Source organism: Nasonia vitripennis, chromosome 4 (assembly GCF_009193385.2).
Source record: "Nasonia vitripennis strain AsymCx chromosome 4, Nvit_psr_1.1, whole genome shotgun sequence".
Taxonomy (NCBI): Eukaryota; Metazoa; Arthropoda; class Insecta; order Hymenoptera; family Pteromalidae; genus Nasonia; species Nasonia vitripennis.
In genome coordinates this window covers 16155557-16180559 of record NC_045760.1, presented here as the reverse complement: position 1 = coordinate 16180559, position 25003 = coordinate 16155557, and the positions used below count along the sequence as shown (strand labels likewise).

Genomic DNA, 25003 nt, shown 5'->3' with positions numbered 1-25003 from the left:
TGTCTGCATTTGCGCAGTGCAGCTCGAGCTCGCTTGCGTCGTCGCGAACCGCATAACTGTCGCTTATCATTACTTTTCACGGTTCGTTGCACCGCGCGCGCAAATACGCGGCTTAAACGTATTCTCCCTATACTATAGTTCGCTCAAAGCTCGCGCCGTAAAGTACTATAACGAATTGATTATTATTCTCTCCCTTCCAAAGCTGTGCTGTACGACACGCGAGATGACTGCACGTGGATGTTGAGATTGTTATTCCTTATGTGTGTTCGAAATCCCATGGTATTAAATTATGTAAAGCGTCGAGATTTTACGGGCGAATATAATAGCCCCCGTCTTTCCTTTTTGCTGCTTTTTCCGACAATATTCCCAAAATTTACTCCTCGCCGCAGGGGACACTTTCGACTGGCCGTCTCGTTAAATCGTTAAGTACACGTGCATCGCACGACTGGCCGATAAACGTGTACTCCAAAAAAAGTGTTTAGTACAAGCGCGCGGAAGACGCTTTTTGCCGGTTGCGCCACGACGAAATACCCGAGCGCGCACAATACGGCCGCTCGTTATTTTTTCCGATGAGATACGGTGGCAGTCGCAACAATGGCTTCGTTACCGAAACACACACAAACAATCGATAATGCGTTCGCACTGCTTATTAGACCGCGTTTTGGAGATCGTTGCTTTTATAGGTATGCAGCTTTCGACGTTTTCACTGCTGATTACAATATGAAAATTACTTTTACCCAATTACATCACGACCTGCGCATGTACTCTTTTCATTCTTACTTTCTTTGTGAGCAGGGCTCTTTCAGACCCTCTCCCGCTTTTGTCCCGGCCATCCTCATTTCAGACATTGCGCGCAGGTTTCAAACAAAAAAGCTCCAAATTACAAGATTTTTCACGCTTTTTATTACCCTTCCCGCCGCGAGAAAGTCCAGAAATTCATTCCGAAAGCTTCTTTTTCTCATTCGCAATGCGCATTATACATACCGTAAATCTTTGTGTAGTTCGAAGCGTGATTTTTGAATTGGAGAAAAAAATTTCGCTCGTCAAAAAGCCTGCCAGGTTCGCGTTACAGCGATATAGATCGCAGTCGCTTTTACTCCCCTCTGCAGACGAAAACAAAAATAGTATATCTCTGGCCGCGCATCTCCCTTTCGGCTAAACAGTGATGCGCCGTGCGCGATATATCCTTTCGGCTACGCGCACGCATATAAGCGAGGCAAGGCACGGCTTGCCGCTGGCGCCGGTGTCGGAACTTTTGTGAATCGCTGCCGAGGTCAGCGACCCTCTCCGGTCGTCGTTCTCCGCGCTGCTGCCGAAACCAAACGGGCCTCTGTATGCTGTACCCTCACGTACGGACTGCGCGCAGGTTTTGTTCGGCGGCGTTCTTTGCTCTCGCTGGTGCACGGCGCGCGCGAGCTATCACAGTAGGGGGAAACAAGACCGCGATGCTGCTGCTGTTGCTGGACAGTCGAAAATAAACGAAAGAGAACCGCAGGTACCTGTCTTTGTGCAACGAAGACGATGCAGCTTCTCCTTGTATTTTTTTTTTTTTTTTTTTTTTTGCAAAGCCTGAAGTCGAGCTTTTTGGCGCACCCCGTCGCGATGCAGGAGAGTGCACGTTGCGCAAATGCGCAGTGGCGTTGATTTTCGAAGTTTGTAATAAATGGCACGTTGTACGCATCAGATGACGATGCTCCTTTTGGGCTGTAAAAGCCGAGCGCGGTTTTGAAAATAAATGAGAGGGTATAAAGCGTCTAAAGCGCTCGCTGGGAATAATGAATGAGTTCACTACTCTGGGCATGCGGCGTCAATTTAGAGTGGACGTTTTTTGATTTAACTAACAACCTGTTATTGTTCAGGTCCGTGTAATAAAATTACCATCGTTTAGGCACGACAAAATCATTTTGAAAATGTATGGGCGAGTTGCAGTTTTCTAAAAATGGAGCAATTGCCGACGGGGAAAGTCAGTGTGTTTAATAGCAGGAATTGCGTAAAGAGATTCATAAAACAAATACTTTATTAATTACGCTTAATAAAAGTGATCGCCCGTGCATTTTCTCTAAACTCGAGTTATATCAACTCAGACTACCGCGTCCTCTCGACGACACCAAAACGGCAAACGAAACGTTCAATTAATTTACTTTAAGATAAGTTTAAAAAATTTTCTCCTTCACCGACGCGGAAGCGCGCGAATCATCCTTCCTTCCTCTTTCCGCATCATCTCCCGGTGGCCGCAATCTCGAGTGTCGCGCTCTCTCGCCTATCCTATAATTGCCCTCCATCCTCGACAATCGCTCGCCGAGGCGTGTCCGACGACTATGCACGCGCGCACACATAGCTACACGCTTATTACACACTGCACCGCGCGCGGTTATTGTGCATATACTATATGTATATACCTGCGCGAGGATGCACGTGTGCGACAGAGGAGGGCTTTATGGTGATTCAGAGAAAGCTGCTATACGCGGCGAGAAAAACGACGCGATCGTCATTGTCGACGCGGGAGAGTCGTTCCGCATACACGCGTCTATTCTTCGTCGGGCGAAACTGCTGCCCAGTCGTCGGCTCGCTTTTTTTGCGTCTCCCTCCCTTTGCCGTTTTTTCATAACGCGTGTATACGTATTGCACGGCCTGTACTGTACTGAGAGGATGCTTTTGTGGGGACGCGCGAGGTGGGCGTTTTACCGTCTGAATATCAGGAGAGATGAATTATTTAACGAGCGCTCATTTAAATAATTCGCCGATAAACTGTTTTTCGTATAACGTATCCTCGTATCGTACGAGTTTCACACAGCCGGCAGTAACGGTGCTCGATAATAATAAGCCCAGGAAAAATCTCGTCCGCGCGGATAAACAATCCCACCATAGCGCGCGTTGTCTGCGGCGACCTCTCTGTTCGGTCTCCACCCTCGCGGAGCCGAAACGCTGCAGATGTCTGCAATCATCGCGGGCTCGCGCGCATTGACGCTCGAATAAAGTAATTGAAAATCCATTATTTTCTCGCGCGGCTGATTCCGCATCGACATTCAATAACGCGGAAGATCGCTCTCGCGGCCGAGCCTAGACCTCGCGGATGCGCGCGCAAAAAAGAGGGCATCGAGAGATAAAATAAGGATGAGGAACGCGAAGGCGCAAGAGAAAAGAAACGAGAGTAGCTGTATAGCGCGGGATGCGCCGAGAGCGAGAGCTTCGCAAACAGAACGTTCCCTTGTACATAAAGAGTCACTGAACTCGCCACATTGCATAGCGAGAGCCGTGAGTCGAGTCGAGAGAGAGAGAGAGAGAGAGAGAGAGAGAGAGAGAGAGAGAGAGAGAGAGAGAGAGAGAGAGAGAGAGCAACACACGGTGTAACCCTTGATTACCTTCGCCCGCGAGAGATGCTGGTTTGTTAGAAAATTTTCGACGGGCGTGTTTTACATTGCATTGTCATCGTTAATCCGACGATGCGCGACTTTGCAGCAGAGTGGAATTCAAATTTCGATGCAAAATCGTAAAGGTATCGTATTCCACGCTTGAGATCGTCTTACAGAAAAAGATTTCGACTCGTCGCTCAAAAAAGAGCGAGGCAATGATTCGAAACAAGCTATTAGAAGCATAATGACGACGAGGCTCTCGCTGATTCTCTCTCGCGTGTATGTCCTTGCCTCTCGCACCTCGAGTGAAATAAAAAAAGTCATCACGTAGACTGGAAGTATCAATTTCGCGCGAAGAAGATCCCTCTGCAGCAACGTCGATTGAGGTGTTGCAGCTCGCCGAGACTCAAGCGACGCCCGTGTCCCTCTCCTCGTTACACGCTGTAACGAATCATAGGCGCACTCGCCCGATCGTTAAGTCTTGTTTATTTATTTGTCGATACGGCAATATCGCGCGACTCTTTTTCTTGCATGTATACGTATACATACGCGCACACCGCCGAGCTCTGGGTTCTTCTTCTTCTTCTCCTGTACATAACAACTCGACTACTTTCGTGCGAGAGAACTGCGAAAAAAAATCAAATCGTATCTACGCTTGCAGCTGGAGAAAACGCGGGGGCAGTTAGATAGATTATGAGGAATCGTTTAGGTTGAGTAGTGGTTGCTATAAATTAAAGATACTCGTTTACAGCTATAGTCTCATCGCCGCTGTATGTGATAAAATAGGCACATTATGTTAATAATTAATTAAGCTCCGCGATCCTATGCGAACTCTCGAAGGGCTGGCTTTATCTCGGCGCAAGTATAAGGAAGAGCAAATAGGCTGGAAGTAATTAACTTCGATTATTGCGTCAAAACGTCAGACGGGTGCACTTTTTTCTCAAGCGTAAGTAGTTGCACGCGCGCCACTTTCGCACTTCGTATTTGAATTCTGGAATAGCGGTCTTGGCTTTGCGCACTCGCGTCGGGGATAGATATATGCCGGACCATTTGAATCAGCGACCTCCGCAACTCTCTCGATGCAGCCTTATTACCGTCATCTATTTTTCCAATTCTCACGTGCACGTGTGAAACACACATGCAGCTCGTCTGCATTTACGCGCGAGAGAAAGAAAATAGCCTTCAACAATGTATAGGTGTATAGGATCTCGTCGCGCGAAGGTATGTAATAAGCCCTCTCGCGCGGGGAGAAGATCGTCGCCTTTATTGAATTACGCGAAATTATCGGGCAGGTATCATCGCATCGAGTATACATGCGAGCTTGATGCTCCATAGCTGATATATACGTATAGTCGCGTTTGTTACACGCATGCCTGAGCCCGTCAAGCTTCCTGCGCATGGCCTTGAACTTGGCGCGTCGATGAAAGTCGCTCCACTCTTCTCATATACGGCGAAAGTAGAGCGAGACGTATACGTCGTGGACTGGATTTTTCATTCATAAAAAAGTTTATCCGCCTGTATAAATCGCTGCGGTTACGTGCGAAAGATGTAATGTTATTACATTGTAGCATATATTGTGCATTTATTACATTGGAATTTTTATCTCTTATTGCAGATCGACGTAATGCCGAAAGACTCAAAGAAGCGTATGAGTGAAGCCGATCTCCGATAAATCGTGACAAATCAAAAGAAGATTAGAGAAGGATGCAGATTCATATAGATGACGCATAGATGCATCGATTATATAACTTTAAAAAACTAAGGCCAGGAAATCAACGCGAGGAGAGGAAAACCCAAAGCTCAAACCACAAACCACGCGGAAGATTCTCCCGACATCAAAACTCTATTATAATTGAAGCATAAATTGATGTATTCCGTTGTACTGATCGATCATGGATCTTCCGATATATTTATTCGCGCAGCCCAGCAGAACCCAAGCTTTACTTCTTGAGTACTCTTGAGTCATAAGAAATAAGTCATTATATCGTGTGCGTCTTTGTGTAGCTTTCTATTTTATCGTGTACTTTCTCGTGTTTAGGCGAATAAAAATTCGAGTACTGTGAAAAGGGTTCCGCGGGATTTTGCGACCAATAATGGGCTCGTCGTATATGGCTAATTGGATGATCGCGCGTATTAAGAGTTGCATGATTTTTTAAATTCAGAAATCCCTTGTTGTTTCTCATTTTAGTGGATTATATACTAATTCTATTACACAATATTTCTATTCTCTATGATATTTCAAAAGCTGACGAGATTACTTTGATGAAAGCCACTCAACGATGCGAGTGGCTTTCATTAAAATGTCTTGACGGTCTTTAAAATAAATATAAATTATAGGATTAGAATAATTATTATTAGGCTATAGAATCTACTAAAACATAAGCTTTGTAAACGCCACATAAAATCATTAAATGTTGCACAAAATCTATTTGAGTAGATTTTATTCAACCGTTTTGTACATTTTGGATAATAACATGCTAAATCGTCAATTGCATACAGAAGATACAATTTGACGTTGAGTGTTATATCGAGTCTTAGTTATAATTTTGCTGCGTTAGCAAATTTTTCGCTAAGACAGAAGAATAATCTCTCGGTATGCAAACAAAAAAAACTTATGTGATTACTAGTTATTACCATCTGATTACTAGACAAAAACTGAAATAATGCGATCAGCCAATGTTTCCATATGTGAATCTCCTTGCAGCGATTTTTAAGATGAAACGGCGAAGAAAAAATGTAGAGCCTTACATGCGTTATGAGATTTATACATTTTAAAAAACGAAAGAAAAGCGTTGTGTAATTTGAAGGAGCGTGATGATAAAGATAATGATAACGATGACAATGACGACGACGACGACGATGATGATGATGATGATGATGATGATGATGATGATGATGATGATGATGATGATATGGTGATGACAATGATGATAATGATGATGATAATGCTGCTGATAATGATTAATGATAAGGGTGATGAAGATGTTATTGATGTGCGCGCAAAGACACGAATGCCATATAATGAATAACCAAGTTTTTGTGGTTGTACTTAAGTCATACCTTTATACTTATTAGTTTTTACAGATTTAACTCTATTTGGATAAAAGAAGTAACGATTGCATTTCCAATTATCGGATTTTTTCTTTAATTGTTATAGTGAACACCTATATGTGCTTAGGTGAGTCTGATTAAGGCTGAACATGTAAGAACAATTATGAAAAGACTTCTCTCTTCCTACATTTTTCCTCATTTCCTTTTCTTATCTTAAGTTTTCTATCGAATCCCCAAGTTTTGCATTTTATCGTATCGTTATAAATTCTTGACATTCCCTACAAGATTAAAATATTTGAAATCATTTTATATGACGATTTCAAAAGCAGCCATCATTGACATTTATTTTTTAATCGCATGCCGTATTTTTTACGCATTAAATACGCACAATGTTTATTTGCTTGCACTTTTTCAAAGATATTCTAATCAATGAAAACGAATAAATTTTGAAATTTCGAAAAAATCAAAAACCACCCTAAAACAAAAAAGTAATGTTAAATATGTAGCTAAAGAATACTTAATAAATGATTTTTCAAAATATCGAAATGTAATTAAAATGTCAAGAATACGACGATTGTATGCGCTTTTCTATATACAGCTTTGCGCAATAGCAAAAAGTCCACCATTAATGCATAAAGCCGTATTCAATGTAATTCCAAGCGAATATGAACACGATAAAATAGCAGTGTTTTGCAAGAAACGATTGATAGACGCCCTGTGTAATACCTGTCACTTTTTTATTCTCACTTTTCACAGTACTTTTATAAAGTATTTCGACAGAGGCCCGTACACAAGATTAAGATATCCGTGTAATTCTCGGGTCTTGGTCTCATTTTTTTGTGATTATTACATAGAAACACGACGAGGTTTAATGTAGACTAGGCTAGGCTATATTTTAATTTTGCGTGATTTTCATTAGCTACCGCTTTGAAACTGCGCCAGGCAGAAGCTGACGGACATTATTATTATAATTATTTGTATGTTTATCGTATACATTCTTTCAACCTTCGGCCAAACTATATGGTCAAGAACTCGTTATAACGTGATATCATAGATAAGGTCTATTCTTTTTTTCTTAATTAAAACAATTATCGATGTCAAAGATGTAGCCGACGATATTCTCTATTGAATATTCATATTGCATTGTTAGAAAGTAGATAATATGGTTTACTGGTGGATTATACTATTGCATCTGCCAGAAATAAAAGAAAAAGGATAGACCATCGAGTTCATGGGCATTTTCGCCATAAGAAAGAAAAGAAAACAGAAAGGTCAGCTTCCCGCCGACGTGTTAAGCTATTGTCGCATGAAGAGGACGCGACTACAATAAAGATTGTAATTTTTTTATCAACTTAGCCGTGCCATTGCGTTTCGCTAAGAAATGTCGCGACTCGATGTTTATTCAGTTAACGGAAAAGAGATATGGCCTTTTCCGCTATAATTTTCCTCGAGATTTAAGAGATACAATCTTATCCAAGTGGCCTTAGGTGCAATTTTGTCGTTAAGAGAGTCTATTGTAGTGACGATTGATCATTGTTTTCTAAAAGAACAAAGAATGGAAGATGAAATGTAGACGTTGAGCTGCTAAATCGATTAATCGGCATAAAATAATCATTAATTATGAAAGGACTTTGCGCATAATTGTACGTGTATCATAAGTTTATCTTTCTTGTAGTTGATAAGTTCAGAAGCATAGTTTATATTATTATTATTATCATGACGTATACAATTATATCGTATGTATATTACGAGAAAACGTTTTGTGTAACGAAGGCATACGGTCCCCTTTACAATTTAATGAACTCAGCGCGGAATAGTCGCTAATTAGACGAATATTTCGTGTATCGACGTTCTGCAGAAGCTAAATTTTGCCGCGATGACGTACCGACGAATTCTTTTCAATCGTTATTTTTTGTTTCTTTCTTTTTTTATAACTTTCCATGGGTATCTCTTATTTTATTTGATCTTGCTTAGAGTATTTGTGTATTGAACTTTGTTTGTTTATCTGTATACTTACTCACTTGTGTTTTATGTTTACTATGAATCAATTCGTTTAACTAACACTGTGTTATTGCGGCGAAATGCTTAAATGTAAGGGTCGAGGATCGTCTGTGCCTTCGAATGCTCGTCAGCACGATTTAATGATTGTAATAACAGCAGCATCCACTTTTGTGATTTCCGTAAGCAATTGTTCAGTTTTTTTTCATACTTTCAGTAATGCTTATATAGAATAGCTTGTATACCCTAAAGAGTGTTTCAATAAACGACAATGAAATCAAAGACTATTGTGAGTTTTCATTCAGACTCCTGTCCATAGCATAATAATGTAATATATACATTTGTCTTGATTTGTAAATTTATTGTTCAAAATTCAATAATAAATAGTCAACAAAAATAATCGTAAGTATTTAGGTGATACACGAAAATATTTTAAACGTAATATAAACGTTTTCGTTCGTGTACAGTCAACAATAATATACATAAAATTAACAAAAAGAAAACAATAGGAATACTTCTGCAGTAAATCGTAAAATCATTTACAGAATTTATCACCAAATTTTTATCACCTTACAGAAAATCTTCAGTTGACGTAACTGTGGCCTCAATAAGTAGTCCAAAATCCAATTCTGTAAGACTGGCTGGAAATGCAACCAAAAAGCAAGATGTTTAGCAGGGGACATAAGTTAAGCATGTCATAAAATTGACATTTTAATTGAATCCTTACCTTTGGCCGTGAGTAAATCAAGAAATGTATCGAGCGGAGAAAGTCGGTCCGTAGAAGGAAACGCTGATATGCCTGTTGTTTTGAAATAAAACAAAATATGAACATTTTATCTTCCGGCAAGGATTTCCCTATGCACATGCGGCATAAAAATAAATAAAAACTTCCAAGTCTATCCTACCGTTATGATGATGTCGATGCTGAGGAAGCCTGTTGCGAGACTGACATAGCTCGCCAGATAGAATGTTAGCTGCGTGCTCCCTGGCTCTCAGCATGAAGCTCATTGGGTGCAACCACTGATTGAGTAGACGCTTTGCTCGAGTCCTGGGTAACAACGACAGTAGTTCCAACTTGCGAAAGACGCTCTCCTTTGTGTCACCAATATCTTGAATGTCAGAGAAATAATCAGTATTATTCATTCATCAAAAACAAAGTACATTTATATTTATATCGAAGAAACATCGTTGACGCACTAACCAGCCATAATAATTTTAGCAACGTCAACTTGCAATTCAAAAACGGAATGCCGTACATACTGTAAGAACTTTGAATATTTTAGGGTTCGGTATCCTAAGTAAGTAAAAAATGACATGAAGCCTTGAGGAACAGGGAATGCAATACTTTCAGTCGCATAACGATATCTTTCTAAGAGAGTAAACAACAGCCACCGCCTTGAATCCTCTAATTGATCTCTGCAACAATTAAGTATTTATGGGATGTGTGAAGTGACATCACAATGCTAAGAAATTACGGTCTCATTTCTTCATCACATTTAGCATGCATAAAATCGAAATGATAAAAGCTTTCAACTAGTATGATTAATCGCCAACGTTTGAAAACGAGACAACTTACATTAGACAGAAGCCTCGCTCTGGCTCGACTCTTGCATCGACGTTAGCTGCCTTGCACAGCATTTGACACAGCAACCTCGAGGTCTCAAGCTGTGAGGCTACGTGTCTTGTCGAGAGGGCATGCACCTGTAACGGCGTACAGGATCCCCTGACGGTTCTTCCTAGAGCATTTTGAGTACCGTACTTGAGTAGATGCAACGATAACTCACGCAAGTTCACCGATACGATGTGCTCTTGTTTGGAAGCAGTGCAACTCTCTGTCTCGATAAAAGGGAGACCATCGCTGTACTTGTAACGGCTACTCATCAGCTCGCCTAAAGTTGCTGTAGTAACAGAGAAACTGCACAAATTTTTCAATATATAAATGATATTTTAAATAAATAGATCAATTATAGAACATTGGAGATTGTAAAAATACCCTCCACTTGGTGACATCGGTGTACTACATCGGGACAGCGCTTCGGGCTGATAACAAGCTAAGGAAACTAGCAGCTTTTCAGCAATATGACTAGGTTTGAATCTGGGCAGCTCGTCGCTTCTTTTGCTTAAAAGATCCCAAAGTCTTGTCCACAAGTCGCTTCGGTATGGCACGAGTCTCTGCTGTGGAGACAGCAACATCACCGATGTATTCCAGAGCTTCTCGTGACTTAGAGTTACGTTGAAGTCGTTAATTTTGGCTTCGAAACCAGAGCCTTCTTCCATCGTGGTGACGGGTACCAAAGCCAGCAGTGGTACAGCATCTGAGAGCAAGTTCTTTTGCACTAACGAGTTCGAACCACCGATCAGAAACTCTTGCATTATCTTTACAATGTCGAGTGATCGAGGTTTCTCGGCAACAGATGATATAAGCTCGGCAACTATCTCCAAGTCATTCTTATGACACAAGAAATAGTGTAGGATGCCCAGACGAACTTCTGTCGAGGTTTCCTTCTTAAAGACGTCAACGAGAAAGGTCGTGGGCACTGTTAGAGTAACTAGATCTAAAGTTGGCAAATCTATTGTCAGAATATTAGTACTGTTGCTATTTAAACTAATTTTAGCTTCAGCATTCACTGAGTATTTGGTTTTTGCATCACTGGAGTAATTTAAATTAAGTAGAGGTACGAGGTAGGAAGAGTGTAAAGGAACGTTTGTAAGCGGCCCGCTTAGAATGTGGCAGCAAGGTTGGTGGTGGAGTCCAATTTCCAATAAGTGGGTAAAAAAATCTCGAACAAACACAACCATGTGACTATCTCCATACAGAGCAAATGTTGGTCTCATGAGTTTGGCACGAGTCCAAGGTATACCAGGTACTACACAATGTATAACACAGCTATGATGAAGTACTGTTACAGAGTAAGCAAAGTGTACAGTGTTTGAATCACTGAGAGCTGAATCCAGTACATGCTGCGGTGGCTGCACTGGTCGATATAAGTAATGATGGCAAACACAAACAGCACCCTTATAATCTGAAATTACTATGAGATCTAGAGAACAGTCATGGATTCTTAATGGTATCACATCATCCTCATAAGTGCCACAATTGTCAGAACTTGGAGACTGAGGCAAATTTAATGGAATGTTTAGCTAAAAAAAAAAAATTATTGGTAAATATTTTGTATACCATGTCTTTTTAACAATTTCACACATACCACAGTTTCATGAGGGAGATCATCGTGGAATTGCAACCCACTTAAAGTAGGTGTTGCACAAGGTGGTTTATGTGGTTTTTCAATAGCATCATCGGTGAATACACTGGTTTGTGCTTTCTTATGATGTATATGATAGAGTACTTGATTTGTGGCATCCCACTGAGCCCATATAAAACTTTTTACTAGAATTTCAGATTTAATTCCTTTTATCGTATCAATATCTGAATTAGTATCATACAAAATTGTGTGCATTTGTACATCTGTAAAATAAAAGACATTGAAAATCTGAAAAAAACTTCCTTTAAAAGTTTCAAAATTTTTAAAAAAGATTCATTTACATTCTTGATGCACTAGAACTAAAAGTTTGTCTAAAGATTTTGAAGATCGCTCTTTGTACAAAAACTGTATTCTAACTTGTTTTAATTTGTGACTTTCTAAAGCATGTATCTTTGCTTCTTCAGTCTTGAATTCAATGATATAAGCTTGATAATACTCAAGCTCTTGATTTGAAAATTGTTGATGTAGCATTTCATTGTCGTCATCTTTTGTTGATTTCTCACAATCAATGGATACATTTTTGTTGCTTTCATCCAAATTCAAATAAAATTTTTGCTTTGTAACATATCCCAGTAAAGAATGGCATTGGTTTACCGTAGCTTGAATGAGATTAAGTACTTTTGAAAATCTATGTAAGACCTGTAAAAGTATAGCGTTCATTAAATACTTTAATTATGATAAGTAAGTACTGAACTAAATAGTACACACACCTGCAAATCTCCTTTAAGTCGATCATAACGACCAATGACAGAATATGAATTATCATGTCCCTTGGAAGATACATTTTCTACCCATCCGAGCAACAAAGATCCATCTTTCTCTTGACCAAGAAGTTTCCATTGTACAGCTAAAGAAAAATAATATCATCGTTATACAAATATATCAGTCAAAATAAAGCAATCCTCAAATGACACTTGCTTAGCACAGCAAAACGTTAATTCGTCAAAAGTTGTGGTATCATTGTTATGTTCTGCACAATATTCCCATTTTTGCGATGATGAAGCGTGTAAAAAAAAGACAGCAAGGATAACAAACAACAACGGTTCTGAACTGTCAAATACTAATCGATAAACGCGCAACATACGGACGTCAATAAGCGCTGTATCGCATTCCGTCAATCTAATCGTACAACTACCTATCAAGATTTTTTTAATTATCTCGTGTGTAAGTTTAAAGACGAAAGTTTGCCCACCTTCGCTGGCCCGATCACCCAAGAGTAAACATAACTTGGCAGCAAGATTTTCCTCCATTCTCCCTGCGTCGTCTGCCACTACGCCTTCATATCGTCAGCTGCGCCCACACTATACACGTACTGTAAGTAGTGTGTATACTGTATAGTCTGTACGTTCATTTTATTCAGTTTCGCCGCGCGCGCACTGGAGCCAATTGAGCTGCGCATGCGTCAACAATGAGATATTATAATTATTTCATTATACAATCTTAACAAAACTTGAATGAATATGCACTTACTTAACTTCACAATATAACTCATATACATCTCCAGAAAGATATAAACTTTTGTTCATTTAAATGTGCAAAAATTAACGAATTTAACCTATATTAGGGAATTATTATTGTCTTTCGAAACAACTTTGTTTACTGAGAAGTACGTAAGAAAACGTTACGTGTTCAGATCCTAATGTTTTTCTATACAAAATCGATTGACAAATGCTGTAGGCTAAATTTGAATAACAATTACGAAGCTCATCTTCGCTCATCAAACAATCATTACATCTGTTTAATAATGCATACCTACCGAGGGGCGAGGTTTACACATAATTATAACTTACTAATTGACCGCAAGGAGTCGCTCCTTTTTTACGACCTAGCTGCACAAACACTTGTTAAGAAACTCAGATGAAAATTCAAAAACCATCTTTTCATCTCTCATCTACGTGCTCATTCTCGCATATCCTGAACTTCCCAACTGACACCATCCGCAGCATCTAGATACCTCAACCATCACCATCTCAAGATTACTCGCGCAGACCCTCTCCCCGCTGCGCTGTGTCCGTTTTTCTTTCAGTCGTCGCGCGGCTGCGGATTCTCGTATCGCGCGCGCTCAAACCCGTCGTCCCTGAGGAGAAAAAAGAATAAGTACACTATAGGTATACCTATACATGTACTGCATTATACAAGTATACAGAACTGCAGCCTACAAGGATCGTGAAAAAACGGTCAAGCGCGCGTAGAGAGAATCGAATCATCGCAGCGGCACAACGTTCGCTCTCGCAACAACGTCGACTCCTTTTCGAGCTCAAAGTGTCGCAAACGCCGATCGAAAAATCGTGTGAAAGTGCCTGTGTATACATACGTATATGTGTGGTATAGCTGTCCGGTGGTTGTAGGGTACGTATACTTATGTTGTGTGCATGTGTGTGTGTATATAGGTACTCTTTTTCGACGATCTGCGCATCTGACTCGCGCGCCTTCGCAAGTTCGAATTGCCTATATACATCACTCTCCCTCTCTACTACTGCGCTGTCTCCACTCTCCAGTCTCCATTCGCGAGGGTAGTCGACTCGACCCTCTCATACAATATCTACTTACACTTACAACGTATACGCACACTGCATCGCACACTCGAGAGTCGAGACATCGCACCAGATTGACTTAAGACGGGGGTGTGCGCAACTATATAAGTATACTTGACCAGTGCAAAGTGCGCGCTCTATCAGCCCTTTCTCTGAAGGTGTTTTCTTTCACATCACGCGTCTAGTCTATAAGTATACAGTCTACTGCAGACGAACACAATAATAGGCTGACAACAGCAGCAGACAGCCGTGAGAGGATAGTGTTCGCTTCGCGCGCGCGGTTAACGATCCGAGGGAGAGAGATGGTGGACAGTGTATATAGTAGACGTACCGGGTGAGAAAGAGAGAAGCCGAGAGAGGCATAATTGCACGAGGAATAGCCTACTGCTCTAACTCGTTGTTCAGTGTGTATACGCATTCTGTATAGGCTCGGCGAATATCGAAATTCGATCGTCGCGAGCGAAGCTCCTCTGGCAGCTCGTTTGCTAGCTCAGGTATGTGTATTGAGCTCGCTTATATGCTTCCTGTATGCGTATATTTTTATCCTTTGGCATCTCTGATCGACATAACAAGAGCAGCGCGAGTAGTGTGTAGTGATCGACTAGTTTAGCCTTCCCTTTTGCATTGCTTACATTCGTATACTGTTAATAGGTATACTCGTGAGTTACATCAACGCCTGTCCTCTGTCTGTTAATAGTTAGCCAAGGAATGGGAGGTGAATCCTTACGAGTCCGTGTGGAGGATCTAGGAAGATCCAGCCGCTAAGGAGAAGCAGCTCGGCGTCCTCGTCGTCGACGGGACTCAAGCTTGCCGATATCCAGCCTGGTCTGCGCTCACGTCGGGGATGTCGGAGCGGTTCGGTTCAGCCGTCGCACCGTCCGCGCTCAGTATCGCCGAGGAGATCGTCCTGCCAGAAGCAGCAGCTCACGGTAAACAACAATCTCTTCTGGCAGTCTTCATTTTATTTTTGTGGCTCAGGATTTTTAATATTTATTTTATTGCTTATAAAAAGATGACATTTTGTCAAGATTAATGTGAGAATGTTAATCAATCGTTTGACACATTATGTTTTTCTAGCCGCAGCTACAGCGAAGACTAAAGCAGTCTTGGGAGATGTCTTACAGCGATGGCGGTGGCAGTGGACGTTCCTCACGTAAGGGTAGTAGATCCCCTAAAAAGTTGCGTGTAACCAAATCTGAAAACAGTGACAAGACAGTGACCAGTGTTAGTTATGGCCACCACCACCACCATCATCATCATCACAGATCTGTAGAAGGCCATCAACCCTCTGTGCATAAGAGGAATCTTTATATTGTTTCCTTTCCATTGATACTTTTGTTCAACATACTTAGAACCGTTATTTATCAGTTGTACGTGATTTTCAAGTATATTTATGCTTCAACGTCGCATTTGATATACAGAAAGCATTCCAGTAGAAATACTTGCCGGCTAGAAATTGTAGTTGATCGTGAAGCTGTTACTAACGGGCATAAAAGTGACATTGAAGAAATGTCACACAATACAAGAAGACCACCAGGTCCTGGCCCTGGAGATCCCTTATTAGCAAAACAAAAGCATCATCATCGCAGAGCCTTTGAATACATTAGCAAAGCATTGAAGATTGATGAGGAAAATGAAGGTAGGTTTTCTAAATATTCATGCATGATTTACTATAAGAAAAATGTCTGTTAATAAAGATTAGAATCACGCCTTTTAATCTTATCTTGCATTCAGTGGCTTGTATACCAATATCTGAGTATAAGTTACTGACCTGAAATTTTTAGGTAAAATTTAATACACTTAAATTCTGTGATTTTTCATTTTATAATAAATTTATGTAATTTATATCGCTTATATTTTTTAAAAGTGTAAAAAGAATACTTAAGATAATGTATGACATAACAAAAAATTCTTTTATGGTAAACATCAAGTCAGTTGGACAAGGCCACCAAGTACATGCTCCTTATTTGGTACTAAAATAAAGCTGTCTCTCCTTTGCAGAGTGTTGATGAAAACTTTCGAAAACAAAGACTTTTAAGGATTTTTTCTTGTGCTTTTAGGACATAAGGAAATGGCAATTGAACTATACAAGAAAGGAATCGACGAACTGGAGAAAGGCATAGCGGTAGAATGCAACGGCGGTCGCGGCGAAGTTTGGGAAAGAGCACAAAGACTCAACGATAAAATGAAGACCAATTTGGCAATGGCCAAGGACAGGCTTGATTTCCTTGGTAAGTTAAACATTTACCGTTTGCTTGTATTTTGGTACCGAGATGGTACAAAATTACCTGAGAGCTGTACTCTAGATTTGCTGTCCTGTAATTTGAAATTTCATTACCCATATAGATATAATGGTAACTAGTCAGTCTATAGACTGCAGTACAGTAGACACTTTATTGACATAATATGCATGCTTTGAGTAACTCAAATGCAAATATTAGTATGGATCTCAGGAATTTATAAAGATTAATTGATGTTTAGATAATTGTTTTGTTGATAATGCGTGAATCGATGTTGATACGCATGCAACGTGTCAGTATTTTCTTAAAATTTCAAACTGACTTCATTTTTAATCTTTTAACTATATGACATCTCAATGTTTATCATTCTTCATTAAAAAAATTTTTTGTTTAAATATCAAAGCAAATCTCAATAAAACAGCATTTTCGTGCATTGCAAATTCTATTCTTACTGCGATTCGAATAAAAAAAACATTCTTTGTTACATTATTTTGAAAGAGTGCCTAATTAACATGGTGGCCACAAACCATTGAACAAATTTCACTTATCTCCAAGTTTATGCTTTTTCTTCATATATAATAACTTTTTAAGTTCAAAAAAATTTTTGAAACACAACAGTCACTCTGCCCACCAGGTTCGATTATGAGCCTTTGATTATTAGCCTTTGTCGCGGGCATGGCAGGAATGTTTTTTTCCAATTTATTTTGTAGCAAGTGTGTGTGAGCTGGAAAATCTGGAAATCACGGACGATGAAAAGCCGCTCGTCGTACCTCTGAGACAGAGCGATGCCAACGCGGAGCGAACGCTGCAGCAGCAGCAGCGCGACAAAGCGGACATCAAGAGCCTGAGGCATCATCGCAATAATGCGCATACCCTAATGACGAACGCTCAGACTCTCTCGGACGCGAATAACAGTCAGAAACAAAAAAACAATGCACAAACATTGAACACCGTACAGAGTACGTATAAGCAGCTTTCCAGGCCCGCTCTACAGTATACGCGTACTGCTAAAACTAACATTGCTCGCGCCTCTGAAGGTACTGTATGGTTTTCTTTTATTTTTATTTATTTTTTCTCATTTTATTTTGTATTCTTTCTGCTGATTATTAAGAACAACATTTAACATAGACTTTCAGCTGTTTCTCACTTTTTCTCAAGCTTTTTACTGTTCGTTGTTGTATATTATTGTTTGATTGTCAACAAACAGCACTTTTGTGGGTGATTCTTGCATTTAATGTTGATACGTTTTTGTGCTATATCTTTTTTATATTTTCACTTAAGTAACTTTATTGTTGGAATTTCTTACTTGGTAGTAAAGTTTGCGTAAAAAGTATACATTTATTATGTAAAGGTTTAGCAAATTTGGACGAGAACATTCCTGCAGTTATAAAATCAATGCTTCGGTCACGTTTAAAAATAAGCATAATGTTCCAATTCGGCAATCTCTACTAGATATACAGAGGGGAATGTTACTTCCTTTGGATGTGTGCTACAAAACTTCTCGCATGTAAAAATTTCACTGCTTATTGCAATAAACCTACACTTGACATTTCGTACTAATCCCCTCGGTATTTTAAATTTATATATATATATATATATATATATATATATATATATATATATATATATATATATAGACGCGCATGTCGATGCTATGCTGTGTGTTCGCTTGTGTGTGCACGAGTATGTATGTGCGAAACGTTCATGCTCGAAGTAAGAAGTCACATTTGACATTAAACGTTCGAGCATAAAACCGCTGCCGTAATCTTTCACGCTTTGGGGAATCGTGGCGTAAAAATGGGGACACGACTATATCTGAATTTGATTAAATTTGTGTACAATTTGGCGGTTTTGAACCCGAAGAATCGGGCTAAATAAATTAAAAAATCTTTTGATAAAGCATCAAGACGTTTCTTTTTTCAATTTCAGACATTTCACTTTAATAGCACACTAGTTGATTGAAACATGAATTTCAAGATTTTAGCGCGGAACAATGCAGCTGGGGAACAAAAGCAGTCGGTTATAACTATGGATTTTCGTATCAAAGGTTGACGACTGCTTCGGTTTCGATTTTCTCCAGTCGTCGTGCTGCCATTGTTCACATCCTATATATACACACCCAAGCCTATTGCATCCAATGCGGCAAACTTAATCCAAACTGCTAAATACTGAATGAGTATTTCGAATCGAATTTAAATTCAATATATATTGCAGATTAATCAATACGATCGATCTGTGAATGGAAATATCTGGAAAATTTCACTAACTGCATTAACACATGTATTTTTTACTAAAAATTAAAAAAAAATCACTAAGTAACATTAGATAGCCAAACAGCATATCTTTTACTTTTCTAAAAAGGCATTAATATAACGGTAGCAGTTCAATAAAACTCGATATGTTCGACCCGTTTCCGCGAAAATTCTTTAGTGCAATTATACCTTCCACTCTTAGCAACCTCATCCACAGGAAAAATTAACAGCTTTGCTTCCGTTTGTTTGGTTTCAGCCTCGGGCCGCAAATTTCCTGTATTGGGCAAACGAATGCCGGGGAGCGCGATGAACAAGAGCCAGACACTACCTCGAAGCATGGGTCGTTCGCCGGCGGTGCTGCCCTGCCATCGGCCTTCGCTAATTAAACCCTCGCTAACGCCGCCCTCGGTCAAGCGGCAGCTATCGGTGCCCGGCAGCGAGTCGCCCCTCCGGAGGCGGCCAACCACACCGAATAACGTCGGTGTCGGCAGTGCGGCTAACAGTAATAAGGGCACGCCCGTGAGGAAGCTGCCCCAGATGAAAGGGGTCGAGCCGAAACTCGCGCAGGTCATTCTAGACGAGATACTCGAGGGCGGGGCGCCCGTTCTTTGGGATGACATCGCTGGACAAGAGGTGGGTTCAATTCTATTTTTCCTTTTGTAAATAAGGTTTGCTCTATGACGAAATCTTCGCAGATATCGATGAAAATAATACATTGTGCGACAAGTGCGCGAAATAGGCGATTTTCGAGTTACACGAGTTGAAAATTACCTAAGCGCATGAGTCACACATACTATTTTTTGGCACATAGTTTGCGAAATTTGATTACAAATGTCAGACTAATTAAACAAATAAATAAAAAATAAAATAGCATACAAAATGAAAAGACAATAAATTATAAGAGGATATCATTTGTTTTTAATTTGATAAATATATTTAATATATAAAAAAACACATGTGCAATATGCATATGAAGATGAATATATATATATATATATATATATATATATATATATTCATATATATATATATATATATACGCGCACACACACACACACCGGGTAAAGCTGATTTTTTCGAAAATGAACTTTCGGTATTCATACACAGCATTATACACATATGGTAATTTTACATATGATTACTGAGTATTCAAAATTATACCAAAAATATTCTTCCATTAAGCTATATAAATTAATTAACATTTTACTTACATAAACTTTATATGATAGAATTAACGTATTTATGTTATTCCTAAAAAAAACTATTATTGCAATCAAGAAAATCTGCTGAAATAAATAATACTTAACTTATTTGTTTTGATTCATATTAAAAGTTACTAAGCAATCGTGAAATTGAAAAGAAACATTTTCGTCAATTGTAAACCGAAATTTTGAAGAAAAATCCGTTTGCCGTCGGATAGTATATGACTAGTATGCAACGTTACCGTAAAATTACAACAAAAATTTAAATTAGAAAATTATGAAATTTCACTCAAAACCTTTATCAGTACAGCGTGCAAAAAATAAAAATTTAGCACACGTCTTCATTCGAGTTTGAAAATCCGGTATTTCGCACACGCTAAACACTACTGAGAAATCAAATTTCGCACACAGTATGTCAAAAAATCTATTCACATCGCGTGATAATTATAAAAAAAAATCGATAACGTATTGCCTTCGTAAAAGTTTAAAATGCGTCTATTTTTGCCTTAGTGTATAATGTACAGTTAGAAAAATGTGGGACACGTGTCCGGTATAAACATGTATTCAAGCCTTTGCGCTTGACAGGCAATTCGTTTTTCCAATAAGTTCTCTTTTCTACATCAGTCTTGCTGTATCTGACTTTTTCGATTATTGCTGATCCAGTTTCTGAGCTCTTCATATCAAGCTTTAAGGGTGCATTTTAATAAATAATAATAAAAAACGTTTAAATCATTCCACACAGACTGCCAAGCAGGCCTTGCAGGAAATGGTAATACTACCATCTCTTCGTCCAGAGTTGTTCACCGGTCTTCGCACCCCAGCGCGTGGTCTTCTGCTTTTTGGTCCTCCGGGTAACGGCAAGACCCTACTGGCTCGTGCCGTTGCCACTCAGTGCAACGCTACCTTTTTCTCGATCTCAGCGGCCAGCTTGACTTCCAAATACGTTGGAGATGGTGAAAAGCTCGTACGCGCACTTTTTGCAATCGCTCGTGAATTGCAACCGTCTGTCATCTTCATCGATGAGGTAGACTCGCTGCTTAGCGAACGCAAAGACAACGAGCACGAGGCTTCGAGGTATGATACCAGAACTAAACTTTACATCGGTTCTTTTCTGAATTTGCTATACGATTCTATACATGTATATGAGTTGCTTTTCATTCCAGACGTCTGAAAACGGAATTTCTAGTGGAGTTCGATGGTCTTCCTTGTAGTCCTGAAGAGAGGATACTCGTCATGGCCGCGACCAACCGACCGCAGGAGCTCGACGAAGCCGCCCTCAGGCGGTTCTCCAAGAGAGTCTACGTTACATTGCCTGACTATCAGACGAGAATCATTTTGTTAAAACGATTGTTAGCTAAGCACAACGATCCACTCACTGAAGAAGAGTTGAATCAGATGTCGATGCTGACGGAGGGCTATTCCGGCAGTGATTTAACGGGCCTAGCAAAAGATGCCGCGCTTGGTCCTATTAGAGGTAATTTGTTTATAACATTTTGATAAGACTTGAAGGGTCTTGATGTGAGAGCTGAGTTTGATGATCTGGTACGCTTCTTTCAGAGCTCAATGTGGAGCAAGTTAAAGATATGTCCTTAAGCGCGGTACGCAATATAACGCAGCAAGATTTTATCGACTCGTTGAAGAAAATTCGCAAGTCGGTTTCGCCGGGAAGCTTGGCAGCCTATGAAAAATGGAGTCTCGAATACGGTGACGTGAGCCTCTGATCAAAAAACGTAAGTATAAGGATAACGTCGGGTTAGTTTTCGCGCAAGTCGGTTTCGCCGGTAGCGTGCACAATTTTTTAAACGTAAAAACTTAAACCGATTGTCTTAAATCGTATTGCTGCTGATTGGGATACCCAGAAATATTTTAAAATCGTAATGGTATCTCATGCTTTCATATTTTTCGAACTTACAGAGGTAAATAAAACCACGCGCAAGCAGTAACACGTTTAGAAATCGATAAAAGATAAACTTCATTGTAAAAAAAAATAAAGAAAAAACAATTTTTGATCTTGGAGACTACGAGTACTCTAAATGAATCAACACAAGTCAAGATTTACAAATGCAACCTTGCACGTCCATTTCAGATAATAAATAAATCGTAAAGGAAAATGCAAAATACTCGTTCGAAATGTAGCAAATGTTTTCGGTAGACCGTCAGGAAAGCCTTTTACTTAGGACTTGTAGTGAAGTTTATGTGATTTTTCGCAAGGCAACGCACGAGAAAAAAAATGAAAACCCGTAAATTATTTTACTCGCGGTTACAGATACTTGGCTTATCAGATTTGATGCATGGTTCTACAAAACAACGAAACGATTGAGATATGTCGCGATGAATGATTTATTATCATACGAAATACAAAAAAAAAACAGAATAGGACGCTATAACTTGCAAGGTATTTTTTATTCTATATACTTATATAAATCGTTCTGATAATCAAATGCGATGACGAATGACCGAATACCAGTGCAAAAGTTTTAAATGCTATAAAAATTCATCGCAGTTGATAGAAGTGTGTACTTAATACAAATACATCTGTCCAAAAGGTATATTTTTTATCATTCTTATAACAATAACTAGTCTTGGGATATTTATTGTTTATTAGTGAATGAAATTGTCATTTTTCCTTCATTGGCATCATCTGAACAAATTAGTACATTGTGCAACAAGGGGAGAAAATAAGCTATTTTTAGCGAGGGTGAGGTGTTCAGCACGAATTGGAGTAAAGGGCGTCTAAGGTGCCTGAAACGGAGACGAGTGCTGAAGACACCTCACCCGAGTTTGAAATAGCTTTTCTTCCCACATGTTCCACATCTTATTTTTTCCAACGAGCGCATAAACGGTCCTTTTTCGTTCCTGATAATGGGAGAGGTAATTGTACATTTTGAGTCGTGTACAATATACATAAAAATGGAAAATAAAAATGAAATTTTGAAGTAAAAAGTGGATCCATTTCTCACCTCTAAACAGGTGAGAAATGGACCCATTTCTCACCTAGGGAAGAAATAACTCATTTCTCACCTCTAAACATGTGAGAAATGGATCCATTTCTCCCCTAGGGAAAAAATATTCACTTCTCACCTGTTAACAATTGAGAAATGTTTCTTAACACTTTGAAAAATAAGCTCAAAATGTTCAATTTTCTCTCCCACTTTCAAGCATGAAAGAGGACCGATTTCATGCGTGTGTTGGGAAAAATTTCTTACTTGTGCTATAACTATCTAAATATGTTGTATTGTAAAATTATTTATAATAAATGTTGGATTCAAATAACATTAAAGTTGCATTGGAGGTATCTCTATGTTTTTTTGTACTTGTGGAGGTTTACTGAATATAAGTAAATATAGTTAATTAAATGTTCTAAACTCTAGTATTGATATTAATTCAAATACTGAGCACTAATTAATAATCACATGGAGAATATTTTTTTAATACATTCAATATAGATTATATTAAATAAAAATTATAGCACAAATAAGAAATCATGTTATTTCAATGAAAGAAATAATGTCTATATTTGAATATACACTTGAAATATTTTGAATCCTGCATTCCAAAATAATTAGTTAAAGGTATTGAACAAGTATGTTATATTGTTGGTATTTATTTATTTGTACAGTTAAAGTTCAGACTTTATTAGATTGCGAATATAAGTTTTTGCCAAATAGCGGTGCATATTTCAAGTTGCCATAATCTTTTTTTTCTTAAGAAATAACATAATTGTAAAACGGGTACTGTTTTAAAGGGATAATGAATCGCATGCTCTTGTTGTTCATAAGTACAAGGAACTATCTTTACCTTGTATCTTAGTTTACAAAAGTTTTTACAGTACCCAAAGTAGTAAGTAAGCGTCGTGATGTCTACTCTGCGCATGTGATAAGAGAGGGTGATAAATATAAAATTTCATGAGGTCACTTAATTTGGTTATAATCCGTCAGAAAATTGTATGTGCGAAGTTAAGAGCAAACAAAGTTTTCACACTGTCTAGAAAAGTTTGCAAATTGTTGAAAATAAGGTTGAAATGATAAAAAAGGTAAAACAAAAATCAAGTACAAAACACATGGATAAAGTGTTATGCGGTTGAACTCGCTGACGAAGAATTTTTGTTATTACTTTAATGATCTCTTATCGAGCGATTAGAGGGTTTTCCTCCAAGTTCTTTTTTATTTAAATGCTGCGAATAATTGCATTGTGACTGCTTTCTTCTTTTGTAAGTTTTGTAACACGTATTTCGCTAAGAGCGAATAAAAATATATAAATGTACTTTCAAGAAATGCGTAACGTCATTGCCTACATAAATTTTTATACGTACAGGGTACGAAAATAAGAGATTAAAACAAACTATTGTCTCTAATAAGCGCGATACACGTTGAAAAAAAATATCGATTGAAATAAATTTGTAATTCAACGTATCTGACGCAGAGACGCACATGCGTGCTGTCTAGCCTTCCAATCACAAAACAGTTCTGCCTTGATCCAATTATTTTGCTACTTTTATAAATATAATTCATAGCAATAATAAGGATTATTAAAAGAAATAATGCGCAAAAGAATCACCAGTGAATATTAACCGAGAATTAAAAAATTAACTATGCGAAGCAGTTAAATAATCTGTGAACTTCCTTTGAATGTACTTTACGATAAAGTCGATTGAATACCCATACCCCTGTTGTTTATATCCGATTTGTATGAAGAAAAAAATATGTATATGAAAGATTTAATTGTATTTTGTATAATTATGTGGTGCGATGCAAGTGAAAATAATTATGTATTGGTTCACGTTTCAATTTGAGGAACGAGGTGTCTTTCAACGTTATACATGTGGCAATTGTTAGAAACCGAGTAGAAATGCTCTCGAATGTGTTGGCTGGAAAAAAATGTGTATTATTGTAGTATTTTATCTAGCTAATAGTTATAATTACAGTTTTCAAGACTTCAATTAAAGCTCGCCGATGAAGGTGGAATTGGAAACCTCTTTATCAATTGACTAATTATTCGAGAATTTGCTTGAGGCGTATAAACTGTAACAAGTTATATTATTCAATTGCTCGATACATAAGTTGTATATACACAGACACACCTAAAAAAACTAAGTTGTACTGTTTAATTC

At 38.7% G+C, this 25003-nt stretch overlaps 3 protein-coding genes across 16 annotated transcripts in view; 2 read left to right on the top strand and 1 right to left on the bottom strand.

Annotated features, from left to right (window-relative positions):
- LOC100115432 overlaps positions 1 to 8687 on the top strand; it is a 167359-nt gene extending 158672 nt beyond the window's left edge. For all 7 annotated transcript variants that reach the window (XR_004344847.1, XM_008207569.3, XM_008207570.3 and 4 more), the window contains one exon: positions 4969 to 8687. The gene's annotated coding sequence lies outside the window, so the exon portion shown is untranslated. The remainder of the gene's footprint in view (positions 1 to 4968) is intronic.
- Positions 8688 to 8742: 55 nt separating this feature from the next.
- LOC100115405 (protein pigeon) lies at positions 8743 to 13494 on the bottom strand. Its single transcript, XM_003426211.5, has 11 exons — positions 13136 to 13494; positions 12858 to 13056; positions 12376 to 12512; positions 11947 to 12304; positions 11609 to 11868; positions 10396 to 11543; positions 9979 to 10317; positions 9604 to 9818; positions 9308 to 9511; positions 9130 to 9201; positions 8743 to 9043 (listed from the first exon to the last, which is right to left on the bottom strand). The coding sequence occupies exons 2-11, from the start codon at positions 12913 to 12915 to the stop codon at positions 8973 to 8975; spliced, it is 2862 nt and encodes a 953-aa protein (XP_003426259.1). The 5' UTR covers positions 12916 to 13056; positions 13136 to 13494; the 3' UTR covers positions 8743 to 8972.
- A 183-nt stretch (positions 13495 to 13677) lies between these two features.
- On the top strand, positions 13678 to 24982 carry LOC100115366 (spastin). 8 transcript variants are annotated; one of them, XM_008207567.4, is made up of 10 exons: positions 14057 to 14693; positions 14897 to 15128; positions 15277 to 15838; positions 16260 to 16430; positions 17150 to 17476; positions 18948 to 19324; positions 20636 to 20967; positions 21057 to 21367; positions 21451 to 21623; positions 22160 to 24982. In XM_008207567.4, the coding sequence occupies exons 3-9, from the start codon at positions 15313 to 15315 to the stop codon at positions 21612 to 21614; spliced, it is 2208 nt and encodes a 735-aa protein (XP_008205789.1). In that variant the 5' UTR covers positions 14057 to 14693; positions 14897 to 15128; positions 15277 to 15312; the 3' UTR covers positions 21615 to 21623; positions 22160 to 24982. The 8 variants fall into 8 exon arrangements, with proteins under 8 accessions (XP_032454918.1, XP_032454917.1, XP_001600109.2 ...); XM_008207562.4 differs by having other exon boundaries at positions 21808 to 24982; XM_032599027.1 differs by lacking the exons at positions 14057 to 14693; positions 17150 to 17476 and adding an exon at positions 13678 to 14014 and having other exon boundaries at positions 21808 to 24982.
- The last annotated feature ends 21 nt before the right edge of the window (positions 24983 to 25003 follow it).

Bases quoted from the DNA above. Each gene is read 5' to 3' on its own strand.
- LOC100115405 (XM_003426211.5), bottom strand. From the start codon at position 12,915: ATGGAGGAAAATCTTGCTGCCAAGTTATGTTTACTCTTGGGTGATCGG. The intron at 12,513-12,857 runs GTGGGCAAACTT...ATTTTTCTTTAG, and splicing joins GGGTGATCGGGCCAGCGAAG to CTGTACAATGGAAACTTCTT. The intron at 11,869-11,946 runs GTAAATGAATCT...TTTATTTTACAG, and splicing joins AGTTCTAGTGCATCAAGAAT to ATGTACAAATGCACACAATT.
- LOC100115366 (XM_001600059.6), top strand. From the start codon at position 15,313: ATGTCTTACAGCGATGGCGGTGGCAGTGGACGTTCCTCACGTAAGGGT. The intron at 16,431-17,149 runs GTAAGTTAAACA...TTTATTTTGTAG, and splicing joins GGACAGGCTTGATTTCCTTG to CAAGTGTGTGTGAGCTGGAA. The intron at 19,325-20,635 runs GTGGGTTCAATT...CATTCCACACAG, and splicing joins ATGACATCGCTGGACAAGAG to ACTGCCAAGCAGGCCTTGCA.